Source organism: Grus americana, chromosome 1, assembly GCF_028858705.1.
Source record: "Grus americana isolate bGruAme1 chromosome 1, bGruAme1.mat, whole genome shotgun sequence".
Taxonomy (NCBI): domain Eukaryota; kingdom Metazoa; phylum Chordata; class Aves; order Gruiformes; family Gruidae; genus Grus; species Grus americana.
The window spans coordinates 119,519,795-119,532,285 of NC_072852.1; the positions used below are offsets into that span (position 1 = coordinate 119,519,795).

The 12,491-nt window shown below is 38.6% G+C and overlaps 1 protein-coding gene across 9 annotated transcripts in view; it reads right to left on the minus strand.

The window, feature by feature from the left end:
* The window catches only part of ERG (ETS transcription factor ERG), a 151,073-nt gene that overhangs the window by 2,688 nt on the left and 135,894 nt on the right, over positions 1 to 12,491 (minus strand). For all 9 annotated transcript variants that reach the window (XM_054839469.1, XM_054839519.1, XM_054839487.1 and 6 more), the window contains 4 exons: positions 10,798 to 10,869; positions 4,882 to 4,950; positions 4,460 to 4,516; positions 2,603 to 2,650 (listed from right to left, as the gene is read on the minus strand). In XM_054839469.1, coding sequence (XP_054695444.1) covers positions 2,603 to 2,650; positions 4,460 to 4,516; positions 4,882 to 4,950; positions 10,798 to 10,869 — 246 coding nt within the window. The remainder of the gene's footprint in view (positions 1 to 2,602; positions 2,651 to 4,459; positions 4,517 to 4,881; positions 4,951 to 10,797; positions 10,870 to 12,491) is intronic.

Consider the following 12,491-nt stretch of genomic DNA (forward strand, 5'->3'; position numbering starts at 1 on the left):
ATGTGTCATGTTTTCCCTCATCTGAGTGGCAGAATGCCATTACATGGAGATTTAGTAGTTACCTAATGTCATTCAGTGCGGACAATTGATGGGGAAATAATACAGCGCTCATTTAGGAAACTAATCTCTAAAGTTCAGGACAAACAGCTTTCACTTGCGTAACATTTTGCTTGTTCTCACAGCATTATGTTGCAACTAAATGTTCCCTGCTATGGAATAAGCCTACACAAAATGGAGAAGTTTACAGAAAGCTGGGCTCATGCCAAACCATATCATTCATTTGCAGCATTTGGGGAAATGCAGAACGGAAACTTATTAGCTTGCTGTTGCACTGCATACAACCATAGGGCAAAACATTTGCAAGAACAGTGAAAAGGTCCATAAAATACATTCTTGTCATCGTTCTGTGTCAAACAAGTTTAAATGATTATTGAAGTTAAGACTAAAAACATATTTGTAGGTTTTTTCTCACTCCTCTGCCAATTTCACCTTAAAAAGAAAATAATTAATCTGCTGTCAACTTTGCAGAAGTGCGTTGCCCAGAGTTATAGGAACAAAATTTGAGCATTTTAGGCAATTGAAAGTAGATTTCAAAGGGCCTTGCCACTGATATTCGTGTTAAAAGCTTAGCATTTCTTAATAAAGCAGCACTGAAATGATGTAAAATACAGCTGAAGCAGCTTGCAAGGCAATCTGTTTCACAAGCACAATGTCAGCAGAATTTGCCAACCAGCTTGTATGTGCTAACTTTCAAGTACATCTCTGACCAGGAATCGGTTGGGTTTCTTTTTTTTTTTTTCACCAAAGCAGATACGTGGGTATAATAAACAAGCTTTTGTTTAGAATGCTTATAGTAGCGAATTATAATATCAAGCTAGAGTAGCATCTGAAATCCATTAGCAGTTTATACTTCAGTGCAACTGAAACCCATATTCGTTTAAATGATATTTATCCAAACTGTCCTTAATGAATTTCTTCTGTTCCATTAACATGCATTAAGTAAACAAACAAACAAAAGAATCCATGGTATGAGCAAAGCATGCAAGTTTTAATACACGAAACATAACAAGAGGATTAGCCTTTGAAAATCAATAAACAGTTCAGCACTGGACAAAACACAAATTTTTGAATAAGCAATCCAACATATGTTCTAACATAAACACTTGCCTTCCAAATGTAATATATAGTCCTATGAAAATAAATGGTTGCTGTCAATTTCCTTTTAATGAGAGAGTAATTCCACCAATTTATAAACACACAAAACATGTTAAAGCACAGGAATGATGGTGTGTACGAATTCCATATCCAAATGTTAAAAAAGCATCCCAATCTAGATCATGTTAGTGTTTTCCACAGTAATGAAGGCTACCAAATGGACATATGACAAAATTGTAAAAGCCAAGGTTTATGAACAAATTAAAGGGAGGTAGGCCCCCACTTCCAGTTAAGATCAGTGTCACCTGGAAATCCACCGCCTTAGGCCATTTGGAAAATCCTGTTCTTAATACTCACTTAATTGCTTTCCTATGCCATGCAAAACTGTTTAGAAAGCTACTCTAGAACTGTGCTTGATGTCACTTGGGATAAAGTGAAAGGAAATGGAACGATATTTTGGCATTTTCATGCCTTCAAAAGCCATACAATCCTCGTAAGAAGAAACATTTTTACTGGGGGTTGAGGAGACCTGCAAGGTAGAAGAAGGAACCCTGTGCCCTGTGGCTGTTAAAGCAAGGGAAACAGGAAGTGGCATGTACAATGTCAATCCATTGTGGCAGATTATGATGTTGATTATGGTGGTGTACAGCCACAGTGTGTCCTGTGGACTCAGAGCAGCAACAGTGAAATCTGCACAGTTCACAATCAGTGTTACTAACTCACTAAAAGGGTTCCTGTCTTTAGCTAAAATATGTCCACAATGCGCCCTGTTGCCACTTTCTTAAAGTGGGAGAACATTTTTGAAGTGTTTAACCCAATTATTCTTTGCAAATAGATTATGCTTTCCATTTTTTCCCCCTGTATATTTATTCATCCCACAAATTTTCATTTGTCAAGGTCAGTATGGCACAATGTCTTGTGGATTAACAGAATCTGGGACACATACGACGCAGATTGGTATGAGACTCATTCCCCTCTAGAGGGGTACCTGGAGGCCAGATGGGATATCTTACAGCACTTAACAAAATCCCAATGTTTAGGCAACCTAAGTGAACTCCTGTTGATATGAGGAGTCCAAATAGCTCTAATGAAGTATTTGACTGACTGAATGTAATCATTTACTCTAGGATGATTTGAATAGCTCTCTACAGAGAGCTGTATTAACTGCATCTCCAATGAGTATTGTGGGAAATAAGACACCTAGCTCATATGCAGACACCTATATTAAGAGACATGAGTTTATGTGTCTTAATCTGTGACCTCAGTCCCACCCTTGTGTAATTTAGCAACCTAATCCTGCAACACATTGGGTATCATCAGCTCCCACTGAGTCATACAGAAGAGGGGTAAAATTGGTCACATCACCTTCCAGGTTTGGCCTTAAAGCTGAAGTGGGGACACTAGCAGTGAAGAGAAATCCTCCTAAATCAGCAAAATCCCTTCTCACCTGGATTTGCAAGTCGGCTGCTGGTCGGTCCAAGAATCTGATACGGATCTACGAAATTGTGAAAGAAAGATTTAAAATCATGTAACAATGATGTCAAATATTTTAGGTGTTATTTTTTAACCTTGTAAGGGGAAGTGTAGACCACCTGATGGGACAGCAGGTTCAAGACCGGGGAGAGCGGTTCCTTTCTCTGCATTGCAGTATTTGCATGTTTTCTCTTAAAATTGGGTGTGCAAGTGAACAATTGCAAGGATATACATTTGCCTTTTGTACTGTATTAGTGTGCACAAGCATTTATTCAGACACACTGTAACTTTGGCCCAAAAGTATTCTGATTCCTACTTAAATAAAGTACACCTTTTGGGACTATCGATCCTTGCAGTGTGCCAGGGCCCACAGGCACAGACAGGTAATGGGGTGAGAGTCCCCTCCGCAAAGGACAGCAGCCTCTCCTCTTGTGAGGCCACATTTGTTTTCCCCCTGCCGCTGCTAACTCTTTCTGTGCCAAAAGAACCTCCAGAAAAGGGCTGAGAGTGCATGGCTGAAATGTGGCCGGGTTGATTCTTCTTTGTCACCAGAGTCCCCTGTATTAACCTTGCAACTAGCGTTTTCAGAAGAGCCCGTGTCAGCCACACAACGCCCGCAGCATCTCAATGTTTTCCTCAAGGGATTCCCTCCGGAAATGAAAACTTATTTTGGCCTGAATTGAAGTACAACAGGAAAAAAGGGAAGGCTGTGACAGAAGTACAAAAGCCAAAGCCATGGGCTGCAAGCGCAGCCTGGAGTCCCTCGCTGAACGACCCTGTCGCTGGGCTGCCTCGCCTCCGGGCAGCTGCTCTCAAACGTCCGAAGGTTTTACAGCCAAGAAGATAATCAGGTTACATTCCTTATAATATTTAAATAATCCGTGCAGCTCACACACAGCCATTAAATGGTCCTAAGGACTTACATAAATCATCAGTATATTTCTTGAAAGATTCTCATGGTTGGAAGGCCAGATTAGATAAAACGCTATTTGGGCAAAAAGCAGTATAATACTTCCCAGGCAGCATGCATATGAGTTAATGAGATGTAGTCATGCACACAGTCTTATTTAGCTATAACAAAAACCAGAATAATGATTTGAAATCCATGTGATAAAAACAGGCTTAGAGTCTTCTGAGCTAAAAATATGCTCCAAATCTCTTTTATTTCCTACTTCTACTCTTTTGCTGTTAACAAAAGCCATAACTGACTCAGAATCTCTGTAGTGCTTTCTCGCTACCTGTCCAAAACACAGCTGAAGTCACAATAAGGGATTAAGTTCTACTCTGTGGATTAGCTGCTTTGAAAACACAAAATGCACCCATTTTGCAAAACTGCTACTTTACAAACTCATAAACTTCTTTCTCCTCAGTTTCCCAATAGACTGAGAACCCTTCTAATTTTCCTGTTTAATTTCAGGAGCCCAATTCAAATAGGTTTCTGTGGGCTGTAATCCATTTTCATTTCTTTGCTCATGCACATTTTCCAACCGCTAGCATTTCAACTACTGTGGAGTATATGGTCTTTTGATATCCATACCTTCCATCTAAACTATACACAGGTACTTTGACAGCTTTTTCACTCTGCAAGGTTGTCACTGCCATTAAACATTATTAAAAGCAATTTTCAATGGCCATGGGAGCCTTCTCAGATCGAGCTATAGAGCCAACTCATACATGTCTGCGGATTTAATGGTCACCAGCTGGAGATCTCATTAGTGGTCTGAATCAGATGTTGCAATTTGTTTCTGGTTGGTAGGTCAGAGCTGTCCTTCTCACTACGTTCCACAAACCCCGTCACACCCAGGCACAATTCAAACAAAATGACACCCACCTAACTGAGGACGCTGGTCTTCTGTTTTGGGAACTGTTGAGGATGATGGCTGAGTAGCTGAAAATGGAAAAACCCATGTAGTTATTTTTCCAGTTTGGAAGTTGGTCACCAAACCTGGGATAGATCACAGGCCTGGGACTCCTGCTGCTTACCACTCAATGACAGTCACAATAGGATTTAGCTTTATAAGACTATATGGTCATGGACTTGATGAAGCCTAAGTTCAAGGAAGGATGTGGCTGCCCCAGTGAGTACACCCAGTATTGCCTACACACAGCTAACAGGCTTTCCAGCCAAGGCACAGGTAAAAGTCCTCCAGAGATGAATGCTGAGGTAGCTCCCATCAGTTCACTTCAGAATCTGTACAGGTTGCACCAGATGTGCATTAGGCCCACAGGCTAGACATATGCAGATGCTTTTACCTTTTGACTGAGGACTGGGGTGGGTGTGACTCGTCCATGCTGATCTCCTGGCTTGCTCATAAGGCAAATCTGCGAAGGAAAAATACACTGATTCATGCAGATACAGCGTAAAGTGTTTATGTCCATAAGGGGCACATTTATAGTGGACTCGCTGGATTGGAAAAATTACTGAAATAGGAAGGATACTCTTTGTTAAAACCTTTATTGTTTTCATTGTCTCTAAAAATAACAGTACCACATTGCCCTCTGCATCACTCTTTAGAGGTGCCTGTTCTTGTTATATGTCTGAACTGCTCTGAAATAGTTGGTACAAATACTCTATAGAGTCCATTATTTCCAAAGGGTGAGAGTACTCCCTTTGGTCCCCTTCCTCAGCCCAGGACACCAAGGAATGACATACACTGCTTATCATGGACAATTTATGCTAGAGTCTTGCGGGGAAAGTCCCCCACGAGGTCAGAGCTCAGATTAGGCATGAACTGTGTACCATTCCCTCCCAATCTCAGCATGTAACAGTATTTTATTTTAAGAAGATAGACATTAGTTGATTTAATGTGCCATTCTTTGCTAGTCTGTTGCTGTCATCCTTTGAGATTAACCAAACCTTATAGGTTGAGAGTTGCCTTTTCTGCCACCTGGTCATAGGCAGAGATGTGTGAGACGAAAAAGTCTTGGTTTTGTCTGCTGGAGATTCTTCTAAACAACTGTTGTATGTTTGTGTTTGCACTAGCACTCATTGCCATCATGAACTTTAATATGCTCTCTCCATGATATTATTCCTCATGCTTGGAAGTGCTCTCTTCCTCACATGCATCTTCTGGTTTCACTCTCATCATTCAGAATCCAGCCTTTTGCGATAACTGATTGCTGCACTTTGCCAATCTTACTTGTTTCTCTTCTACTAGTCATTTCAAATTATAAATAATTCCTTTCCCTTCACTTTCCCTCCCACATCCCAGTATCCCCAGAAATCTTTAGAAAAATAACATGTGAAAAAAGGGAACATGCTTAAATGTTAAACATGTGTATGTATACATATTGCATTTCTTCCAAAAAGTGGATAGCTTTTTGCATGCTTCATCTATTTAAATATTCCTTTCTGCTCCTTGGGACAAGCTTCCTTAACTTTACGTATCTAAATTTTTGTTTGCCTTTCCTTTAAGTCACTCATTACTTCTATTTCACTAAAATGCTTTAGCATATAAAAATGAAGAAACTAAACCATAAAAGCTTTCTTCATAAAGTATATGTAGTAAAATCAAATATTTGGTTTACCCTTTGAAATCTTTCGCAGTTGTGTCTGCTTTTCTGTGGCTGGCTTTAACACATTAGCTAAAATTGCTGCCAAAATCAGAGACTTATGTAGCCTGCCCAGGATCTCAGGAAGGTAGCAGTACCCACCTGGTTGAAATAAGTTGGTGAGGATGATTTAATTCTTAACAGTGCTTGTGCTTTATTTTAGAAATGACTTTTTTGGAAATTAAACCAGTTAGGAAGTAAAGAAACAGTCACAGTCCGACTCTCTGCAAAACAGATGTGTCTCTGCCCATTTCCAAGCACTACGAGCAGAAATATTGAATGGAAATAAAGTGTAATGTGAAATTCACAACAAAATTGCTTTTCATTTACTTAGTCTGTTTGGCTTGAGGAGCAGACTGGCACTACCAGCACTGTCGTCTCCTGGAATATTATACTTCAAAAACTTTGCTTTTGCTGAGATATGCAATTTATCTTTGTATTGCATTCGAATGACCACTGATCTTTTATCCCTGATTCCTTGAGAACTATTCCACAGTATTGTCCTTCAGGAACTCAGAGAAAATAATGTGAACTGTACAAGTGCTCGTCACTGAACAGAATACTGGTGTGCTGGTGAATCATTGTAACATCCAGAGGTCCTGACCAGGTTAAGATCAACACTGCTATTAACTGTCATAGTTACAGCCACCTCATGGCCTGAGGACTTAATCATCTGGCAAAAAAAAATAATCAGAAGGACTCAAGTCATGTTTTCAGGGGGTTCTGAGCTGTGTCTGTACAGAGGGGGGACAGGGCTCAGCTGTGGGCTGCTTGCATGAATCTTGTCCAAGTCCTGCCTTGCCTGGCCAGTTCTCTACCTCCATGGCAGCCTTGCCAGGGAGATTCTGGTGACCTCAGGAACCTATTTTTTCCTCAAGTTCTTCCATTCCCTGCCTGGAAAGGCTACAGACAAATAGGGGAGGAAGATCCCATAGAAGGTATGTGCTTGTCATTAGGCCGTGCAACTCCTCTCACAATTTCCCCTCCTCTCCTCTCCTCTCCTCTCCTCTCCTCTCCTCTCCTCTCCTCTCCTCTCCTCTCCTCTCCCTATTTGTGAGTCTCCAAATTATTAGACACCTGTACACTGAGAGGGCTGTGTGATGCTGTGTGCTTGTACTCAGTGGCACTCATAGCCTTGAAATATAGTCGGTACAAATTTAGTACTGTGAGAAAATTGTTTTGCCTTTTAACTCAACACATCTTAAGATGTTTTTCTGACTACGCCCTCCCCATTAAAAGAAAAATCCAGTTATCAGCCTTTCTTGAAATAGCGCAAAATTCCAACTTCATTCTTAGTTCAGTATTGTGCCTTGATAAACATGTTGCTATCCTAGATAAGCAGATCTGTTCTTATTCATGAGATACCAGTACAACATGTCCTTATCTTGGACAGATCTTTGATGGGAATGCTCCTGTTTGATGAGACATGTAGGCAAACCCATATTAGGTCTTCCTGAGCTCCTGATGGTTTCATTGTATTACTTTCAGCTTGCTGAAACCTCATGTTCCGTTGTAAAGGTGACTGAAGAAATACGCCTTTGTCATTGCAGTTCATTACAAGCCCCGCTCATTTCCTATTTTCTATTGTAGTGCCTTAACAATGTCAATGCTTAATTACTTTCTCCAGAATTGCACCCCAGGATTTGGCTAATTCCCATTTAACATTATTTATTTCCCCCCCCCCATTTTTGACCTTTTTCATGTCATCAAGTGATTGTCCCCAGGGTCTGCTATTGCTCTCACATGAAGGGCGCTTTGTTATGGAAAAGCTTCTTTGCAGTCTAGTTGAAATGTGACATTTAACTAAAAGGAAGGCCACAGAATAAGCCAACAAAATAGTTTCTTGAGAGAAAACTGAATTTCTGCGAAAAAACTTTTTTTATTTCAGAAAGAAAATTCGACTTTAAAGATGTTTGTCAACTTTCAACTGTACAAGATAAAATAAAATAATACTTTCAAAATCACATGATAGTTTGGTGTAGGAAATGTTTAGTTAGAATACACTGGTGTACACAGAAAAATAGAGACACCCTATATCCAACCTACAACTCCCACAAGTAATTGTGTAAACACAGGAAGATGTTGACATATTTTGTTTTGTAAGTGTCATTGTAAATGTGATTTAGATAAAAATGCTGAAATGAAGGACTTCACCGCGTCTGATATGTAGGGTTTTTTAGAACATTTTACTTCAGAGAAAACTAGCATTATATTTTTCCATCACAAGTAAGGATGAAAAAAATATTGAAATAACAGAATTTCTTATGGAATAGAAAAATCCATTTTTTGTTCAAGTCCAGCGGAAACATACCCATAAAATAGTATTCTTTCACCGTAGACTCATTCTAGCCTTTGCCTGAAATCCTCTCAATTGGCATGGTTATTTCCTGCAGGACACCCAGGTCCCTCTGGTCTTATGTTACATGTTCATTTTTCTTGGAAACCACTGAGAGTTTTGGGCATCCAGTTTTACATTACATAGTTGGTAATTGTTTCTATGGCTGTGCTTCGTCTTATCCATATTCATGTCCACACTTCTCCACGACATTCAAAGCTGCTGGGCACTACTATAACCTGGGACCATGAGGGCCACAGTCTCCTTTAATGTTTCATGAAAATGTCTAACTTTTTTTTTAATATCCTTTCTTCTAATACTGAGACTAAGCAGGTACTCTGTGACACTCTTTATTTTGATAATTATATCATCTTTCCTCATCCCCAGACCCTGAGTTGAACAATTTCAGACTTCTCTATCTTTCAACATGCTCAAAAGATTTTCCATATTCCCATGGCTTGCTCTAAGTGCTTTCTAATTCTGCAAATAGCTTTTTTGGTAAGGGATGATTCACCCAGCTTTCTGTGCAAGGCCACACTGCTGATTTATTTAATGGCACAGTCAGATTTCCCATATGATCCTCCACTGTATTATTTCATTTGTTTACTTTTTTTCACTTTGGCCAACAACTAGAGCAGTGGCTTTCATTGTGCCATAAATAGAGACGCCTATGTTAAGTTCTTCTTTCATGAGTGAAGAGGGTTAATTTGAAATCAGTAAGATATGCAAATAACTTGTGTCTCATACTGCATTTATCAACTTGTATTTTCGGCTGTTAACATATTGCCAGTTCATTTCTCTCTAATAAGGCTTCTGGGCACCTGTGCAAGAATCCTTTAGAGGAATCTCTGACTTTAAGTAATGACAAAATCATATGTCTTAGTCTAAGCTTTATACCAAATTTTATTGTGTCCTTTTTTTCCCAGTTATTAATAACTATAGATCATGGCAAAGAATGCTAAAGCACCCATGACATGCTGTCTTGGTAACAGGTTAATTAGCCAGTTCTCAATCCGTTTCTTATGATATGCTGAATTAACTTTTATTGTAAATAATTGTGGGGCACTTCAGTAAATGCCTTATGGAAGCCAAATGCCAAATTTATGCATTGGATCAGTGCTTTCCTTTTTATTCACTATTATAAACAAATAAATCTAGCAGAAGAGTTTGTTTTCCTAGAAAATGAGCAGGGTGGATTTCATCATGTAATGGCCTGGTAGCTGTTTCCCTATTTATCTGTTTTAATTATCAATTAACAAATCTATAGACATGCATATATACAAGTATGCATGTGTATATACGATAGTTACTTGCATGTGCTGTCCCTAGAGCATTGACAAAAGATAGATAAAATATTTGCTATCTAAAACCCCCTCTGTTTTTAATGAGAGAATGTATCTTTTCACAAGAGCTCAGACAATTCAAGTGTATGTCCCGTCAGAACACTTGGATATATGCCTCTGGCTCAGTAATGGGTTTCCTTTAAATTTAGTATGTTCCTGCAACTCCTCTTGATGTCTCACAGTACTTTGCACTTATTACTGGAAAACCATATGTCCAGATGAGACATTTTTTCAGCATCTTTAGTGGTGAAGGGTGATATAAAGAAAATTTTTAGCTTCATAGCAATGTCCTCATATTCTTTAATTATTTCCTTTAGCCTTTCACAAACCAGCACACCCACAATACATTCATGGGCTTCAAACTTTTGAGCAATTAGAACTTTCTTAAGTTTTGAGTTTACTTTATGTAGTCTCTCAAACTCACAATCAGATGTTGTGGGGTTGGTTTGCCTCAAACATAAATAAAAAGTAGATAGCAGGAGAAACATGTATCCTGCATTTTAGAGTACTTTTTCCCAATATACTTCAAATATTATATACTTTCCCAATATACTACTGCATTATAAAAGAGGGTATTCTTGCTTCATTTTACAGACAGAGAGCTGAAGCACTTTGAAAAGTGACTGTACTGGGACAATGCAACAGAACCAGTGAATAGAGCTCAGGTCTTCAGGTTCTCTGCTTTAAACAGTAGATAGCATTGCTTCAGAGATATGCGGAAGAAACAGACTTATTAAACTGCTGTATTTAATCATCTCACTCTACACAGTGTTATATACACACTCATATATATAAAATACATATATATATAATAGGCATGTGTATTCAAAATATAGCCTAATATTTATGGCAAGAGAGTTGAAGTGGAAAAAGAATGAGATACTTCAAGGGATGAAATGAGTAAGATCACAGCATACAAAAGGTGGTCATTGTTCATACCTGGCCTGGTTGTAATTCTTTGTGTTGCTTCTGGATAAACTGATGTATTTGGGAAAATAAAAGTGGCACCTCCTAAAGAGAAAGAAGAAGACATAACACCTAAAGATTCATTTTCACAGTCCCTAAGTCCACTGATATTTTCCCTCTTGTAGTGTGTCTGAACAAAGACTATGAATAACTAATTTCTATTTTACAACTAATATATATATAAAAGTTAATTCTGATAGCCTTTGCACCTGTATAAATTCATTCAAATTACTGGATAAAACTCTGTGCAAAATCCATGTTAACGGAGGAGACAGTCAAGTTCAGGAAATCCCTTCTACCTTCACCACAATCATCTGCACCTGGCCAGGTGGTTTCATATCTTCTGAAACAAAACTTCTTTGCCTTCTCTTCATTAGTGCATGCACTTCCCAAACAGGTTCATATTTTCAACAGAGACTGCAGGCCTGGGCCAAAGCCTATTGGTGTCTGTGGGAATCTTCTCACAGACTTTGGCTGGTTTTGGGTCAGACCCTCAGAAATCTCATTCTCTGCACAGAGTGAAAAAATTCAAAATACTGAGCTTGATACAGAAAATGGTATCTCAGTTATCTCAGGCTTTGAAATTTCTCTAACTACATCAACAGACTTCTAATGACCATCTCTAGGAACATGAAAAGGGTCATAAGGATTTGTGCAATTACTGCTGACTTCAAGAAGAATTTGTTTCTCTTTTGGGGTCCTTTGAAAATCCCACTCCAATTTTCTTATGCTAACAGAACAACTAGTTTTTCTTATGCTGATGATCAGCATGATATTATTCACACTCCCAATGACAGAAATGCAGACAATCTCATTTGGTGAAATGAATTTCAAAGTATCATTGTCAGTGCACACATATAGAAAAAGATAACACATAGAACTGCTGAACAACACTTGAAAAACCGTATGTGGAAACTGCTTGGCAAATTAGAATCTAGAAAGCCAGAGATGGAAAAGACCATCGAGTCCATCTATTTTTAAAAAGGGCTTAAGGCTTATTCCAAACCCCATCAAAGTAAATGGAAAATTTCTTTGTTGCTTTTGGTGGGGTTTGCAGCAGGCCTACAGCCCACAGTAGGACTTCATGTCAAGTGGCAAACATCTAATCTCAGGGAGTGATCTTCTAATCTAGTTAATTTTCCTAGGAAACTCACTGCTATTTACCACAGTGAAAAACTAAATGAAATATGAAATAGGCATCACAATCCAACGTTTTCTCTTTTTTTTTTTTTCTTTTGCATTATCCTTTGTATTATCTTTTTCATTTCTTATAAAGAATTGTTATTTCTGGTCACTGTAGGTAACTAATACCCTCAGGCATGATCATGCAATATTCCAAACATCTTTAATCAGTATGTATATCATACTATATGTACAATTCCATGCCATTCTCTGTTGTACAACTGTTAGAGCAAGATAAAATTTATTCTGAGTTATTTTCAGAAATATTTTAAGTCACATCCTGAAAGACAGATGCTTTTGAGGCATGTATTGTATCATTCTCCTACCTACACTCCATACTCTTCTGGGCCAAATTAATGGAAGGATGAATATTATCAAAAATAATTTTACATTCACATCAAACTTAGTGGAGCTCCTAGCTCGAGTCCCATATAGCTGACAAATGAGATGAGCTAACTGCCTGAATAGCAATTTTATTGATTATA